The sequence below is a fragment of the Ochotona curzoniae genome, unplaced genomic scaffold (genome assembly GCF_017591425.1).
Source record: "Ochotona curzoniae isolate NIBS_2020 unplaced genomic scaffold, NIBS_Ocur_1.0 scaffold_4701, whole genome shotgun sequence".
Taxonomy (NCBI): domain Eukaryota; kingdom Metazoa; phylum Chordata; class Mammalia; order Lagomorpha; family Ochotonidae; genus Ochotona; species Ochotona curzoniae.
Window position 1 is genome coordinate 50742640 of NW_024467122.1, and position 17930 is coordinate 50760569.

General features: G+C 42.1%; 1 protein-coding gene across 1 annotated transcript in view; it reads right to left on the minus strand.

The window, feature by feature from the left end:
• The window catches only part of TTBK2 (tau tubulin kinase 2), a 140562-nt gene that overhangs the window by 27456 nt on the left and 95176 nt on the right, over positions 1-17930 (minus strand). The window contains exons 7-9 of the mRNA XM_040968369.1: positions 6890-6955; positions 2523-2615; positions 1470-1595 (exon numbers count right to left, since the gene is read on the minus strand). Coding sequence (XP_040824303.1) covers positions 1470-1595; positions 2523-2615; positions 6890-6955 — 285 coding nt within the window. The remainder of the gene's footprint in view (positions 1-1469; positions 1596-2522; positions 2616-6889; positions 6956-17930) is intronic.

The window sequence follows — 17930 nt, forward strand, 5'->3', positions numbered from 1 at the left end:
GGATTAGAACCGGCGCCCATATGGGATCCCGGGCGTGCTAGGTGAGGACCTTAACCACTTGCGCCACCGCGCCGGGCCCGATAGAGAAGTTCTGAAGACAATGGCTAGACAAAAAAATTTAAATAATTTGCTAAATTAATTACAGAACTACATTTCAAATTTCAATTGGTAACATGCAAAAAAAAAAATTTTCAGTTGGTGTACAGTCTGCCTTGGATTGATTATAACTAAGAGGTGACGGGATTCAAAAAGGTTTGCCCACACATCTGGAAAGGCATCATTTAGTGGTTGTAACACTCCTGAAAAAAAAAAAAGTCTGCCCACAACCAAACATTGCCAATTAAAAAAAAAAAATTAACACTCAAAATAACAAAGCTGGAATCTTTTGTATTTCTTCTTGAATCTAGTTTTACAGGTATAACTTTATTATTTATTATAATTCTTTAATGAAACTCTATGCGTTAGAAAATACAAATAAACGTACAGGTAAGAGCATGTTCCAAAGCAACTCATATACAATATATTCTCCTTGTATGTTACATAGTCCTTATAATTTATAAAGCTATTTATAAAACTAGCTATTTGACGAAAAAGGTGAGTTTGCCACTTAAGGTCTCTAAAGACCTAGGGCTGCACAATGTATCTCTGATTATACATGGTTTTTATCTTACAGAAAAGCTGCAGATTAACCAATAAATAACTACTATATGCAAATAAATGCACTATGCTATAGATACTCAATCTTGTGACTGGACAACACTGATAACCCTTTAAAACTTTTATTAACAGGCAATAATGTCTATGTGTGGTAGATACAAATAATACAGTAAAACATCTAATTATGGTTAACCTATATGTGGCTTTATGTTTTCTGCAGTAAGAATTATTTCGCATCTAGTGCTAATCAAGTTCTTCCTATGACTAACAGAATCTTCTGAAACACAGCTGGCTGGGGTTAGGGATGCAATTTGTGGTAAACTTTGTTGACCCCTAGAAGGCCTCATTAACTGATAGTCTAAGGAAATGATTCAGTAACAACCAATGAACCGGAAGCCAATAATTTCCAGTGATTGACGCAGTACAGTACATTAACATGTGATATGCAGCACTTAAGCCCTTGGCAGACACATTTCCTAGCTAGACATTTCCTTCTGCTCAAGAAAATAGCTACACAATTTATATACTCTGAACTCTCATGGGTTCTATACACTAAATAAAACATGAAAGGAACAGTAGAATGTGTTACATGACAAACAAACCTAAAACTTTAATGCAGTAAGTTTGTCCATGAGGGAGAAAACAAACAAAAAGGTTCTGTCACTAGCAGTTAATTTCCCTCAATTTCTAAGGAAGAATTAAAACAGTAATAATCTAAGGACTTCCCATATACATTTATAACACTCACAGCTACAAGGAGTGAAGACAGAGATGAAGAAAAATTAACCTAAAGAACTCACAAAGATGGTTACCTGGTAGTCCGGCTTTGTAAAATAATCCAAAGAAGAGATATGGTCCAGAAAGACGCTGAATTCTGGAGGGAGATGTTTCAACATGAGTCTATGGTCATACCTCTCCTTAATAGAGCCTACTTGCTCCTGGGAGAGAAAGAGAAAAGGAACCATAATCAATTTTTCTTGAGAGCTATGCATTAAGTGCTCTTAGTAACTGTCTCCAGGGTATATAGTAGGTAATAGATAGCGGGTAATTAAGCAGAAGGCAAGAACTGAGCTCTGCCTAGTAGCATTAATGCACAGTGCTTTTGCTAGGGGTGGAGGGAAGCTGTGAAGCATAATGAAAAGGGTTGCAGAGAGCTCTGTATCAGGGAACTGATAGTCTGTAAAAGAAAGAGTTCTGATCACCTTTTGTTTGTCAATAAGTGTTCACAATATTCAAGCCAAACACTCAGGGTGTGACAAAAAGTCTAAAAGCTCATTTACCATGGGGAGGGGAAAGAGAGAACTAATAAAGTTGAATGCAGAGTAGAACAGAGGGCTGGACGATTGGCACAGCAGTTAAGATACCACTTGTAACACCTGGATCCTCTTCAGAGGGTCTGGGTTTGAGTCGAGACTACTTCAGATTCTAGCCTCCTGCTAATGTGCATCCCGGGAGGCAGCAGGTGGTGGCTCAAGTGCCTGGGTCCATGTCACACATGCAGGAAACCTGATGGAGTTTCTGGCTTTGGCCTGACCCCAGTGCATGACTTTTATGAGCAACTGGGGAATGAACCAGCAGATGAGAGATCTCTCTGAGTATTTGTCTCTATCCAGCTTTCAAATTAAATAAAAAGATTATTTATTTAAATACTTCTAAAAAGCTTAAAGGGACATAAACATCCGAAACAATGACTAAAATTAACCTGTTCTCCATGAACATAAAAAAGCAGTATTAGCACACAGAAAAGAATCAAATACTGGGATACAGTGACAGTATCTTCAGATTACAAATCCTATAAATTTTCAATAAAAACGCTCATTCAAGAAAAAATACTTTCCAATCAAAAATGACATTTCTAAAATTACCTTGTCCTTTATCTTTCTCCAAGGCAGCTGACCAACCACAAACTCCACCAACATGTAGAACAAAGACCAAAGGTCATCGTGTCTTCCCATTTCCTTCATAAAAAAAAAAAAATTAAATCACATTACATTCTTTGCTCTATGTGAGTGTAATCCATTAGGGCTAAAAACTTACTGTATCTATGTCTGTAAATTTATTTCCCATAAAAATGACCTGGTAAGTTTGTCTTTATATCTACATGGTTGTAAAGCAATCTATATGGCAGAATACACAAATTTAAAAGCTGGGGGCCGGCATGATGGCTCAATTGTCTAATTCTCTGCCTTCAAGAGCCAGAATCCCATATTGGGTGCCAGGGTTTATATCCTGGCTATTCCCCTCACAATCCAGTTTTCAGTTTATGGCCTGGGAAAGCAGCAGAGCATGGCCCAGCCTTGAGACACTGTACCCATATGGGGGACCTGAAGAGGCTCCAGGCTCTTGGCTTCAGAATGGGCTCAGCTTTGGCCATTATGGTCACTGGGGGAGTGAACTAGCGGATGGAAGATTTTCTCTTTGTATATACTTCTGTCTGTAAATTTGCCTAATAAAAATAAACCCTTTTTGATATGAAAGAACATCCCCAAATCCAGAAATGATAGAAATAATATAATTAACAATAAGAGTTCATTAAGAAGGGAAATCCTAAGAGCCAAAATTTTTGTAAAATTGGCATCTTTATATCAGAAAAGGCTGATGTGAAAACTGTGGCTATTCTGAAGGCATTTGTCACAACTTTAGTAAAATGCAAAAGATTTATACGATCTGAAGAAAAAACAGAGTATGTTACAACTTTAATCAACCAGGAAGTGGACAGTGAAAGGCCCATTGCCCTACTACCCAGCACAGGAAATAACACTAATTATCCTACTCCTGCCACCCTAAGGACATATCATAAGCACAGCAATTTCTATGTACACCCCACTGTACTGACTTAATTTCTATATTTAAGCACTATTAAAGGAGTAAAATGAGTAGATAGTTTAAAAAGTATTTGCTTATTTTTATTTGGAAAAGCAGATTTACAGAGAGAGGCGAGACAGAGCAAACTTCCACCTGCTGGTGCACTCTCCAAGTGGCTGCAATGGCCGGAGCTGTGCCCATCTGAGGCCAGGAGCCTCTTCCAGGTCTCCCATGTGGGTACAGGGTAGTAAGGCTCTGGGCAGTCCTCTACTGCCTTCTCAGGCAACAGGCTAGGAGCTGAAAGGGAAGTGGAGCAGCCAGGATACGAACTTGTGACTATACAGGATCCCAGCACATACAATGCGAGTACTTTAGCCTCTAGGTTACCACATCAGGCCCAAGTGAGCAGATTTTTAAAAATTGCCTTGAGAATTGGGATGCCAGTGTTAGCAAGGCGAGGATTTAGCCACTAGGCCATTGTACTGGGCCCAAAATGAATTAATTTTTAGTAACAACCATTGCTATTCTACACACTACCAAATGTTAGATGAATAACAAGTAAGAATCAGGCTAACAAAAACTGTTACAACACTGATGCTGGAGAGGTATTTTGAAAATATTTCCCTTTAGGATGAAAAAATAATGTGTATAAACCATATCTAGGGCTAGTTTGGAAATATATGGTTATTGTAACCTTTGAAAATGTTTCAGCATCTCAGAATGTTTACTGGATATATTCCAATGCTGATTTCATTCTTTAATATAATAAACTAAAAAAAAACCCCAAAAAACCACCCCCCCCTAAAAAAAAAAAAACCTACTATGTCTAAAGTTTTATTAGAATCTATCCAGGAAATAACAGAACTTAATTTTCAAGGAAGAATAACTGACTGGATATGAAAGAACAGTGAATCAAACCAAATGAGATGTTTAGTAGAGTGCTAACATTGATAAAAATGTCTTTACTAAAATCAGCATTGTGGCACAGTAGGTTAAACCTCCACCGATAGCACCATTCTTCCACCTGGCATCCCATAAGGGCACTGGCTTCAGTCCTGGCTGCTTCACTTCTGATCCGGCTCCCTGCTACTATGTCTGAATAAGCAGCACAGGAAGGCCCAGCTGTTTGGGCCCCCACATCCAAATGGGAGACCCAGAAGAAGTTTCAGGCTCCTGGTTTCAGCCTAGCCATGCCGGCCGTTTGGAGAGCTAACTAACACAAGGAAGATTCGTTTCATTTTTCTCTCTCTCACTCTCCCCACCCTGTGTTTTTTAAATAAATATAAATCTTAAAAAAAAAAATCTCTTTACCATTTTCAATTTACAAACATACTCTTAAATAACAAAATAACTGGTGCAAAGCATGTAAGTAAGAGCTTAGCATATTCTTCGTATTATATTTTATCAGGGGCCAAATTTTCATTAAAGTAATTTTAGCTTCATGTAACAGGAACAGGTAAGATTTCTCTCTATTTTACTAAGGAGCTACTTTTTACATTTTGAAAATCCTTTCAACAAGTCTATAGACTGAGAATCTGTACAACGCCCATCGCCTTTACTCATAATTAAAAGCCAGCAATGGGAAAAAGAAAAACACAGCAGAATAACAGAATCAAAGTTACTAAAGGGAGAAAAAGATTGTAAATTTTCTTTTTTAAAGATTTATTTATTTTTATTACAAAGTCAGATATACAAAGAGGAGGAGAGACGGAGAGGAAGATCCTCCATCAGATGACTCACTCCCCAAGTGAGCGCAACGGCTGGTGCTGTGCCAATTCGGAACTGGGAGCCAGGAACCTCCTCCAGGTCTCCCACAGGGTGCAGGATCCCAAATTATTGGGCCGTCCTAAACTGCTTTCCCAGGCCACAAGCATGGAGCTGGATGAAAAAGCGGGGCCGCCAGGATCAGAACTGGCACCCATATAAGATCCCGGGCATTCAAGGCAAGGACCTTTAGCCACGAGGCCATGCCGCTGGGCCAAAAGATTGCAATTTTTAATAACGTAACAAGAGGAAAGGTATAGTTCACTAAAATTAAAAGTTTAAAGTTGTATATACTATAAATCTTTATAAAAGTGAAAGGTTTAGAGGCCACTGAACTTATCTGGACAATAAGACGCTGAACTTTATGCTAGGCATGTGTTTGCAAGGAATGAATCTCAACTGAACTTGAACTATGGTTATGCAACAAGGTGGAGGAATCCACCATGGGCGGAGGGGTATGGGAGGGGTGGGGGGAATCCCCAGCGCCTATAAAACTGTACCACATAATACAATGTAAACAACAATAAAAAAAAAAGTGAAAGGTTTGATAGGTATAAAATCTCATATTAAATATAAATTATAGATAAAACATTCCATAAAATATGGATGGCATGATATTCACAAATAACTTCTTGAAATCTCTTTAAATTCTGCTTTTTAAAAAAGATTTATTTTATTTTTTATTACAAAGTCAGATATACAGAGAGGAGGAGAGACAGAGAGGAAGATCTTCCATCCGATAATTCACTCCCCAAGTGAGCACAACAGCTGGTGGTATGCCGATCCAAAGCCAGGATCCAGGAACCTCTTTCCAGGTCTCCCACGTGGGTGCAGGGTCCAAGGCTTTTAGCCATCCTTGACTGCTTTCCCAGGCCACAAGCAGGGAGCTGGATGGGAAGTGGTGCTGCCAGGATTAGAACTGGCACCCATATGAGATCCCAGTGCATTCAAGGTGAGGACTTTAGCTGCTAGGCCTTGGTGCCGGGCCCAAAAACTCTGCTTTAAATATTATATATAATTAAGGGTACATATTTTCTACAGTCATAATATATTTAGTTGTTGTTTTTTCTGAAGTTTTCTTTTCCCCTCCCCCGCACCCTGCCACCCTGGAAGTTTTATTTTCCATCTGACTCTATACATCCATACTCTGCTCCCAAGTATCATCTGATGCCTTCGTATGAGGCGTCTTCAAAAAGATCAGACAAAATCAAGGAAAACTACAAGAATTTCAAAATTGCAATCAAAATAATCTTATCTCTTAATTCCGCTTTTTCATAAACATTTTGAGTATCTTCAAATTAATGTAGGAGCAAGCACTTGGCACAGTGGTTGTAATGCCTCTGGGCATGCCTACATCTAGTATCACAGGTGTAGGTCAAGTCCTGATTCCAATCCAGCTTCCGGCTGATAAGCACGATAGAGGCAGCATATGATGGCTCAAGTGCTGGGGTCCCTGCTGCCCTTCTGGAGCACCTGCACTGGGTTTTGGGCTCTTGGTTTCCACTTGGTCTACAGCTGGCAAGTAAGGCAGAAGATAGAACACGTCTGCCTGGCTCTCTGTTTCTTTGTGTCTCTCATGCACGTAAACTGAAAATAAATACTTAAAAAAGTTATGTTCAACCTATAAGAATGCTTTATAGATTCAACTAGTTTGGATACCTACCCTGTTCCGATGAGCATTGATTGACGCATAACGAACTGTCCCTCGAAAACCTGCCATAGCTCGAGGCTACAACAAAGCAAAACAAATAAATAAGCTTCAAACAGCAACAAGCTCAATATATTGGAGCCCATGAAGCAAATGGGAGAAATACGTTCTTTACTGTTACAATAAGACTGTATTAAATTTCTAACCTTTGTAAAATCATGGGCAACTTCAGAAAGGGTATCTCTAAAACAAATCTTTTTAAAAGCTTCTGGCTTTACTTTTGTTTTAGTCCTGTTATTTTCTAATTACACTAACACAGTGTCTTTTGTGACACATAATGAACTTTGCACATAAGAGAACATTAAATGATTTCATACACTTAGAATCACAGTAATTACATTATTATTCAGATTCTGGTAACAAATAAATTAAGATCACAAGTAGTCATGGTTATTTTTAAAAATCCTCACAAACGCTGAGTATCTTGTACAACAGTTAAAACACTATTTGGAATGCATGCATCCCATACTGGAGTGCCTGTTTAATGTTCTAGAATACATTTTTAAACCCAGCTTCTCTTTCGGCATCTTCTGGGACCCATAACTCACATTTGGCCTTTTAATATTGTCTTAATTCTTGAACACCTTTTTTTAGCTTGACCCAGCTCTGCTTCTAGATTTTTGTTTGTTTCCACCTGGTGACAGGAAATATCTTCCAATTCTGAGATTCTTTCTTCTGCCTGCTTCATTGTATTTTAGAGACTCTCCCCTGTACTTTTAACTTGCTCCACCGTATTCTTAATTTCTGATATATCAGTTTTCATGGATTCATTTCCAGTGTGACATAATCCTTAAATTCCTGAACTCCTGCATTACATGCTTCTCCTTGTTTATAAGAATTTTTATAACAAGTGTATTGAACTCTATATCGCCCATTTTCTCTATTTTGCTCCTTTGAAGGGGAATCTCAGTAATACTTATTGCACATTGTCTCTTCTTTTGCTCTTTGTCATTGTACTTTTGGTTAGCAAAGTCTTCTCCTTGGAGCAGGTTTCTAAGCTGTGTCACCCACAGGTTTATAATTCAATTTTACTTATTGCAGTTGGTACATGGCTCTTTGTTTGCAGTCACTCGTGCCACTCACTCCAGCAAGTTCCAGGTCTGGGTTCTTATGTTAAACTTCCACCACTGTCTCCTTAGCCTCAGCTCCTGGCTCACCACTCTCCACCCTCCTGTGATACCATGCTGAGGCTACACCGTTGTCCGCACAAACTTTCTCCCACTTTCAGTTGGAGCAGATCACAGGATTAGGGAGACACCAAGAGTCTTATGTGACTAGGCTGTTGATGGTGGTGATCTTGCCAGAACCTGATGGCCTGCATTAGGTCTGCAGGTCACATGGTCCTATTCTGACCTGTACAATGCCAAAGTCGGTATTATTTTCCTGGGGGACCAGTGCAATGCACTGAACTCAGTGAGTTTGTTCTTAGCATAGCGCATACACAACTTACTATTGTCCCTGCAGTCTTAAAGCCTTGCCACACCATACAAAACGGCACCTGATGTGCTACTACTATGGTTCTTGATCTGCTGGCCGTCAGGTCTGAGGGTTACTCAGACCTATATTGTGTGGAATCTGTAGGATGCCACATTGTTGCAGTTCACTAAGCCAGAAATGAGTTCATTCCCAGCTCAGTGCATGCACAGTCCTGTCCCATAGTCTGTCTCCCTACACAATATGGTGCTAGATTCAGCTCTTGGGGGCAGACTCGGCTGTGAAATTCACCCTGTTCCTGCACTGCTTGAGACCTGCTGCTCTGTCTGTGCTCCTAGTCATATCAGACTAGCAGGACGGGTAGTTCTTTGGGTTCACCTCCTGTACTGCCAGTGAACGTCCACCTCTTCACACCTTGTTGATGGTAGAGTTTTGGCTGTTGGTGCAGTTCATATCCCAAATGCCGCTATGGTATCAGTCACTGCAGCACCGCACCATTGTGTCCGCTGCATTCCCATGTCTGTCAGTCTCCAGGTGCCCCTCTGCTGTCATTCTGTCCTCTCCAATTTCCAGGAATGTGCCCCTCTGCTTCACACTGGCTAATGTTTCTCCATTTGTTTAAACACGTCCTTACCCTATTCTGCCATCTTGATTCCCTCTTCTTTCCTTTTTTTATTTCCTTTATTTATTTTTCTTGGAAAAGAAGATTTACAGAAAGAAGGAAATATAAAAAGAAAAGATCTTCCGTCCGCTGGTTCACTCCCCAGGTGGCTGCAATGGCCAGAGCTGAGCCCATCTGAAGCTGGGAGCCAGGAGTTTCTTCCAGGTCTGCCATGGGGTGCAGAGTCCCAACATTTTGGGCCATCCTTGACTGCTTTCCCATGCCACAAACAAGGAGCTGGATGGGAAGTAGAGCAGCCAGGACACAAACTTGCACCCATATGGAATCCTAGAATGTGCAAAGTGAAAATTTAGCCACTAAGCCATCACAGCAAACCCATTGCAACAGTTTTTATGAGTGCTTGGGCAGTAAATCGACAGATGAAAGGCTTCTGTCTTTTTGCCTTTCAAATAAAATTAGAATAAATACAATTAAAGTAAACAAAAATCCCAAGCTCATCAGAACAATTCTGGTCAAAATAATCATGCTACAATATTATAACATAAGAAAAAATGATACAACTATCTATTTCTTCTGGCATTCAATTCTCTTTTTTAAATTTTTTAGAAATAAGACTTATGTACTTTTATTGGAAAGTCAGATATATATAGAGGAGGAGAGACAGGGAGGAAGATTGTCCACCTCATGATGCACTCCCCAAGTAGCCGCAACCAAAGCCAGGAGCCAGGAGTCTCTTCCGGATCTGCCACGTGGGTGCAGGCTCTCAAGGCTTTTAGCCATCCTCGACTGCTTTCCCAGGCCACAAGCAGGGAGCTGGATGGGAAGCAGGGCCTCATGGATTAGAACCAGCGCCCATATGATATCCTGGCGTGTTCAAGGCAAGGATATTAGATGCTAGCCCACCATGCCAGGCTCTTTGTTTTGAAGACTTAAATATTTTAGGTGCCAGCCTTTTGGCTCAACCGCCTAATCCTCCACCTCCAAGCACAACATCCCATACTGGCACAAGTTCATGTCCCAACTGCTTAACTTCCATGTAGTTCCCTGCTTGTGGCCTGGGAAAGCAACAGAAGATGGTCCAGAGCCTTGGGACCCTGCATTCACATGGCAGACCTGGAAGAAGCTCCCGACACATGACTTCTGGCTTCAACTCAGCTTAGTTCCAGCCACTGTGACCGCTTGGGGAGGTATCAGCTGATGGAAGATCTTCCTCTTTCCACTTCCAATCTATCTCCCTGTTGCTCCACTCCAAATCTAACTTCATTCTGATATGCCTGGGAAAATATCAGAGGATAGCACAAGCACTTGGGCCTCTGCACCCGTGTAGGAGAAATGAAAGAAGCTTCTGGTTCATGGTTTTGGCCTGGCCTAGCCCAAGTCATTGCAGATATCTGGGGAGTGAATCAATGGATGGAAGGCCTCTCTCTATGTAATTCTGCCTTTCAAATAAATAAAATGTTTTTTAAAGGTGCTAATAGTAGAGACTCTCAAAACAACTCAGTTCAGAGGAGTTATCTTATTTGGTGGTGATTGAATAGTTTTGTGTTCAGATTATGAGGGCTGTAGACTCTGTATCATTCCTCCAATCCAGAATACGTACCTACAGTAACTAGTGAAATCTGATTGAACTCTAGGCTTGAATGAACAAAATACCAACATCAATTTCCCATTGTTATCAATGTACTATGATTATGTAAGATCATTGAGACAAGGCAAATTAATTTAACATAGTAACTACTATTTCTGCAACTTCTTGTGAGTCATAAACTATTTCTAGGTAAAATGATTTATTATTAAACAAAGAAAAATACAAAAAAATGTCAGTTTACATATATGTCATATAAATCCCATTCTTAACTACCCTTTTCAACCAATGGATCAATTATTCCTTCCTGGTCAACCAAAATGTATCTACAATGACAAGGAAACTATTTTGCTACCCAAAAAAGTGTTAATTAAGATGATAGGCTTTAACAATGTCACACAGAAACTGGCTTTTAAAAATAAAGACGGCTCTTTCTGGTCAGGTGCTTCCTCAACTCTTGGCTGGCCCAGCACAGGTAATCCACTGAGCCTGGTCCCTGTGTACTGCTTAGACGGGACAATGGATATAGCAATGTTATTTCTGGTTTGTATACTATCAGGAGTTCCAGGACAGGTGAGGCCTAACAGTGATGGAAAGTGGGCAGAGAAGCCAGGGAAAGGTAAATGTCTGCAGCTTTGTAAGTGTGTCAAGGTTATTTGTTGTATGTCTCTTAGGATAACTTATATTGTTGGGAAGCTGAGACACAGGTCTTCAGCTTAACGGATGGACTTAATGATAATGACCATTTGTTCTTCTTGGGGTTATGTTTGGTTGGATTATGGTTGAATTATGTTTGGTTGGATTATGATTGGTTGAATTGCCATATGGACTTGGGATTTGCTATTCCTAGTGTGCTCTATTATCACCAAGCTTCGTTAATAAAGACTCCTTAATAAACCTTAGACATGTCTGGTGTGTTCTTGCTTACATCCCATAACATTTTCTCTGTAAATCTGCCTTTCCAATTAAAATTAATAACTTTAAAAAATATTTATTTATTTATTGGAAAAGCAGATATACAGAGAGGAGGAGAGACAGAGAGGAAGATCTTCCGTCCGATGATTCACTCCCCAGGTGAGCCGCAACGGCTGATGCTATGCCGATCCGAAGCCAGGAGACTCTTCCGGGTCTCCGGCGCGGGTGCAGGGTCCCAAAGCTTTGGGCCATCCTCGACTGCTTTCCCGGGCCACAGGCAGGGAGCTGGATGGGAAGCGGGGCTGCCGGGATTAGAACCGGCGCCCATATTGGATCCCGGGTGTGCAAGGCGAGGACCTTAACCACTGCGCCATCGTGCCGGGCCCCAGAAGCCAGGAACTTCTTCCAGGTATCCCATGCAGGTGCAGGGTGTCCCAAGGCTTTGGGCCGTCCTCAACTGCTTTCCCAGGTCACAAGCAGGGAGTTGGATGGAAAGTGGAGCTGCCGGGATTAGAACCGACGCCCATATGGGATCCTGGTGCGTTCAAGGTGAGGACTTTAGCTGCTAGGCCATGCCGCCAGGTCCAAAAATTAATAACTTTTTTAAACAACAGAGCAAGAGAGAGATTGAAAGAAATATCTGCACTCCAGATGAAATAACTCTCTTATGTTCTTTTTCCTAGTGACACTTAGTATTATCACGATTAAAGATTATGAGTTTTTTAGAACAATCTCTTGGCTCCTGACTTTGGATTGCCCAGCCCTGGCCATTGTGGGGATTTGGGAAGCAAACCATTGGATGTAAGAACCTTCTCTCCCTCTTTCTCTCGGTAACCCTGCATATAAAAATGTATATTTAAAAATCCAAACAATAAAAAACATTTTTTTTAATTTAAAAAAAGAAGGGTGAAAAAGATTACATTACCAGATGTCAAGTCATTGTAGCTGCCAATTTTGGTCTGCAAATATCCAAATATGTAGGTCAAAATAAGCCTCTTTCCTTCACTCTGATTATAGTAATGAAAAGCTAATACAACTTCTACACAGCTTAGGCCATGACCTGCCATAATAACCATTCTTTTACATATTCTCTCAATCACCTTCTCTCTTTTCCAAAGTGCCACCTGACCTCAACCCAAGTGAAATCCAATTCTTGGACTAAACTGCGCCTCTAAACAAACAGTTAAAAGCAGCTGGGGGAAAAACACACAACTCTACTATCATACCTTAAATTACCCAAATATTTGAATGAACTTTCAGCACAGCCCAGCAATCCTATTCCATTTCCTTAATGAGTTTAATCTTTCAGGATTGAATTCAATCATTTCCTTTCCATATGTACACTGAGCTTCTCAACCTCAGGCAACACTGCTTACTTTCAGCAAAAGGCCTTGCTCTTTTCTTCATAGAGAATATAAAATCCATGTGAACTTACTCCACGTTCCACTACTTTCTCATATGTCTACTAACTCTACCTCTCTCATTTAACAGTGGAAGGAATGTTTGTGTAATTTGTGAGCTAACTTTCCCAATTACAGTGGGGTTTCATCCCCTATCAGCTTTAGAAAAACGTGGCTCCTGTTCTGTGCCACATTATCAGTTTGTCACATCTCCTGGATCATTACCACCAGGACAAAGAAGCATGTTATTTTTTTTTTTTTTTTTTTTAGGGAGAGATTCTTTTTTTTTTTTTATTAATAAAATTTATTTTGATATTCTTTACATACTTAGTTAGAGTAAGAAGGTTCAAGGGCTACAGGAAAGTGGATAATATTAGTATGTTTTCCATATTGTTACCTTCGTGTTTAAAAGGGGGGTATTGAGGGAGAAGGCCCACCCAATTTCCCACCCTCCCCAAGTCCCGGGTGTAGGGCATGCTCTGAGGTTCTTGCTCGAGTGGTTTTGATATTGCAACAGTTATGAATCGCTGTCAATCTTGCCACTCCAAGCACTATGAGGTCTTTGAAAAATCCACTGATTGACATAGTCCATCATAGCTGAGATGGTTGGTTGACCTGTTCTGTCTTCTCTCTTTTCTTCGTTAGGGTTCTGAGTCCAGCGTTTAGATTAGGAAGATCTCCAAAGAAACTTCTTGTATGTGCTAACAAGTACAGGGCCAGGCACAGTCCATCGCTCCAATCAGCTGGTGGTTGTAATTGCTGGGTTGGTTCTGTTTTCACTCCCGACTTCCACTGGAACCAATGGGTGTTGCGGTCCAGCCTGGTTCTGCCCCGCACATATTTGGCCCTCACCTAAACCAGTGGGAGCTGCAGCCTAGTTGGAGCGACCCACAATAACCCCCACCAGGACCGCCCCTACCCTGGTTTGCCAGTAAGTGTAGCAGTAATCTAGTCTGTCCCACACCCCATTCCACCCCAGCCACTGTTTAGTTTTATGTCCTCCCGTGGAAGTGGTAACCCAAGAGGGATGAGCCCACTATTACCCTCCCAGGCCTCTCCCACTCCCAGATTCCAGCTGCCCAAAACAAACCTCGCCCACTTTAATTCTGTTTGCACCAGTAGGAATAATCCGCCGAGCCCGGCTTTTCCCTGATCTAGTCCACATGAGGCGCACAGGTGTGGTAGCTCTGCCTAGTCTGGTCTGCCCCCATCCCAGCCCATGCTCTCCTGCGGAAGTAGCTATCCTGCAAAGGAACCCTCCCTTATTCCCCTGCTGGCTCTGCCTGCTTCCTTTCTTGTTCTCAGGCTGGTTGGACGCTGCGGTCCCCTCCGGTACAGGCAACCTCACCTCGGCATTCCATATTGTGCACTAGTCTTTGTTGCGACCGAACCTGGGTCGACCCACCCTGGTGCCTGGATTTGCCAGTGGATGACGTGGACAGATTCAGCCTGGTCTTGCCCCCACATCTGCCAAGTGTATGCCAGTGGGTAGCTTTCCATGGCCTTTTCTGGGCTGTTTCCTATCATATTTCTTGCGCTGACCTGCCGGGTCTGTGTCCTGCCAGAGGAGTTGCCCAGGCTCCTCCATCAGAACCTCTCCCAATGCCAGGTTACACGAGAAGCATGTTATTTTTAAAAATTTATTTTTATAGTAAAGTCAGATATATAGAGAGGAGGACAGAGAGGAAGATCTTCTGTCCGATGATTCACTCGCCAAGTGACTGCAATGGCTGGAGCTGTGCTGACCCAAAGCCAGGAGCCAAGAGCATCATCTGGGTCTGACATGCAGGTGCAGGGTCCCAAGGCTTTGGGCTATCCTTGACTGCTTTCTCAGGCCACAGGCAGTTAGCTGGATGGGAAGTGGGACTTTTGGGATTTGAACCGGCGCCCGTATGAGATCCCAATGCGTTCAAGAAGAGGATTTTAGCTGCTAGGCCATTGTGCCAGGCTCCACATAAGCATGTTATAATACTTACCAAGATGGGATGGATAAATCTTCCCCCTTTAAACTACTCCCTTTTTTTTCACTCTTCATTTTTTTAAAGATTTATTTCAATTGGAAAGCTAGATTTACAGAGAGAAGGAGAAACAGAGAGAAATATTTTCCGTCCACTGATTCACTCCCCAAGGAGCCACAACAGCTGGAGCTGAGCTGATCTGAAGCCAGGAGCCAGTAGCTTCTTCCGGGTTTCCCATGTAGATTCAGGGTTCCAGGGCTTTGGGCCGTCCTTGACTGCTTTCCCAGGCCACAAGCAGGGAGCTGAATGGGAAGTAGAGCTTTTGGGATTTGAACCGGCGCCCATATGGGATCTCGGCAGCGGCAGTGCATTAACAGTGAGGACTTTAACCACTACAGTATCACGCCGGGCCCTCCAGAAGCTTTTGTGTTTACTTTTTCATTTCTTCTTCAACAAACTGATTATTCAGCAGCATGTAATTTCACTCCATGGTTCTGAAAATCTTTTGTTTTATTGTTATTCCAGTTGTTAATTTTGTTTTATGGTTTATCATTTAAGGGAATGCATAGTAACTGCGCAATAGAGACTATCATATCCAGTTATGAAGATACACTGCAGTAGGCGTCTCTCCTTCTAAATCCAAGATGGACTCTCAATGAAACGGCTGGATCTATCTTTTTTTTTTTTTTTTTTATTGGAAAGGCGGATATACAGAGAGGAGAGACAGAGAGGAAGATCTTCCGTCCGTCTGATTCACTCCCCAAGTGAGCCGCAACGGGCCGATACTATGCCGATCCGAAGCCAGGAGCCCCTTCCGGGTCTCCCACGAGGGTGCAGGTTCCCAAAGCTTTGGGCCGTCCTCGACTGCTTTCCCAGGCCACAGGCAGGGAGTTGGAAGGGAAGCGGGGCTGCCGGGATTAGTTCCCAAAGCTTTGGGCCGTCCTCGACTGCTTTCCCAGGCCACAGGCAGGGAGTTGGAAGGGAAGTGGGGCTGCCGGGATTAGAACTGGCGCCCATATGGGATCCCGGGCGTGCAAAGCGAGGACCTTTAACCACTTGCGCCACCGCGCCGGGCCCGGCTGGATCTATCTTAACAATAGGATGCTGGACCATCTGGCATTGTCTGTACCAGTAATGCCAGAACACACTTAAACAACAGAATGACGGACTTAGGACTGCTTATGAAGAACTATACTGTTGTAATAATATGGGGAAAATAAGTTAGGGGGAGGGAAAACAGGGAAGGGGCCGAAGAAATCCCAGAGCTTATGAAATTGTACCATAAAAGTAAAAATAAAATAGAGGAGGGAAAAAAAATGGGACTCCCAAAATGTACTGAATTCTAATAAGTTATACTTCATTATCTAGATGCCTTACCATCTATTAACAAAATGTTATCACTAGAGCTGAACAGATGTCCCATAATTACTTAACACTTCCTGGTAATGTAAACCCTGGGAGGCAGCAGGTGATGACTAAGCACTGGGGTCTCTGCCATGTGGGAGACCCAAAAGGGTGCAGATTCTGGCTGTTTGTAGTTACCTGCAGTTACTTGAGGAGCAAAGCAGTGAGTGCAAGATCTCTCTGTGTCTCTCAACCAAATGAAAACAAATAAATTATAGAAAATGTCAGAAGGATTGCAGTGGGAGATGACTGCCAGTGTGAGAATGTGTGCTGTTTCCTGACTCATTCTCTAGTGAAACTGCTAAAATAGCTTTTAAAATTATTGGTTAAAGCCTCTAAAAATGACAATAAAGGCAAACAACTAATGAGAAGTATCTGCTCAAGAAAACTTCAGAAACTTCATTAAGTGAGGCTGCTCTCTCCCCACTCCCAGTGCAGCCAGACTGATTCCACTGAGATGGTTACAGCCAAAAACACAGGGATTTTTTTTCCCTCAGTTCTAGACTAGAAGGCTTTCTTTCCAGGACAAGACTACAACACTTCTTGTATCCAACTGATTATCCTGAGAAAGCCACGTTCTGGCAAACTCAGGTGAAGTGAGGGAAACACCCTTGTTTTTTCTTTGAAGATTTCTTTCTTTTCTTTTTTTACTTTTCAGTGTTACTTATTTTATATTTTTCTTTATCATAGTTATTTTGATGCTTTTCACATAGTTGATTATGGCATAAAGGGTCAAGGGCTACAGAAAGGCTGATGAGACCATCATTCCATTCTCTGTTTTCTTTCCTGTATCTGGGGGAAGGAAGGAGATAAGGGGTGAAGCCACACAGAGCCACCCAACCACCTAGGCACCCTGGGATGGAGAACAGCCACCTGATGCCATCCTAGGGTCCCCTGAGGCATGCTCTGATGGTTCTGGCTCAAGAGGTTTTGATAGTTCAAAAGTTTTTGAAGATTTCTTTCCATCCTTATCTGAAAGGCAGAGTTACAGAGAGAAGGAAAGACAGACAGATCTTTCATTCACAGGTCTATTCCCCAAATAGCTGTTAACACCTAGAGGTGAGCTGATCTGAAGTAAGGAGCCAGGAGGTTCTTCTAGGTCTCCCATGTAGGTTCAAGAATCAAAGGACTTGGGCCATTTTCCCACAGTCCCACCAAGGTCACAAGCAGGGAGCTGGATTATAAATGGAGCAGCTGGGATGCAAATCCGTGGCCACATAGGATGTCAGCACTGCAGAAGAATCTAACATACCATGCCATAGTGCCAGCCTCAGAAGCACTCTTCTTGCACGGCACCTCTGGCAAAGACTTTTTCTTCGATATAGAGAATGGACAGGCACTTAGGAAATGAGCTGGAACATTTTTCCATAATTCCTGCTTTTCAGTTGTGGACTTTAACTTCATCCCCTTAAATGCCACATCAGTACAACTCCTGGCGCATGATGCAACCTGTCATTCTCCCAGGACTGGAAAGAAGGACAGCCATGATGAATACATGTAAGCTGAACCCCATGTGGAGACACCATGAAGCTCCCAGAAAACCTCATGCGCACTAAATCCCCACCAATCCCAAGTGAGCACCATCCATTACCCCAGAAAAGGGAATGCTGGTCAGAGCACTGTCTCTTGCCTCTTTCTGCTCTCCAGAGGTGCTATCATGGAAAGTAGTCCTTGATTT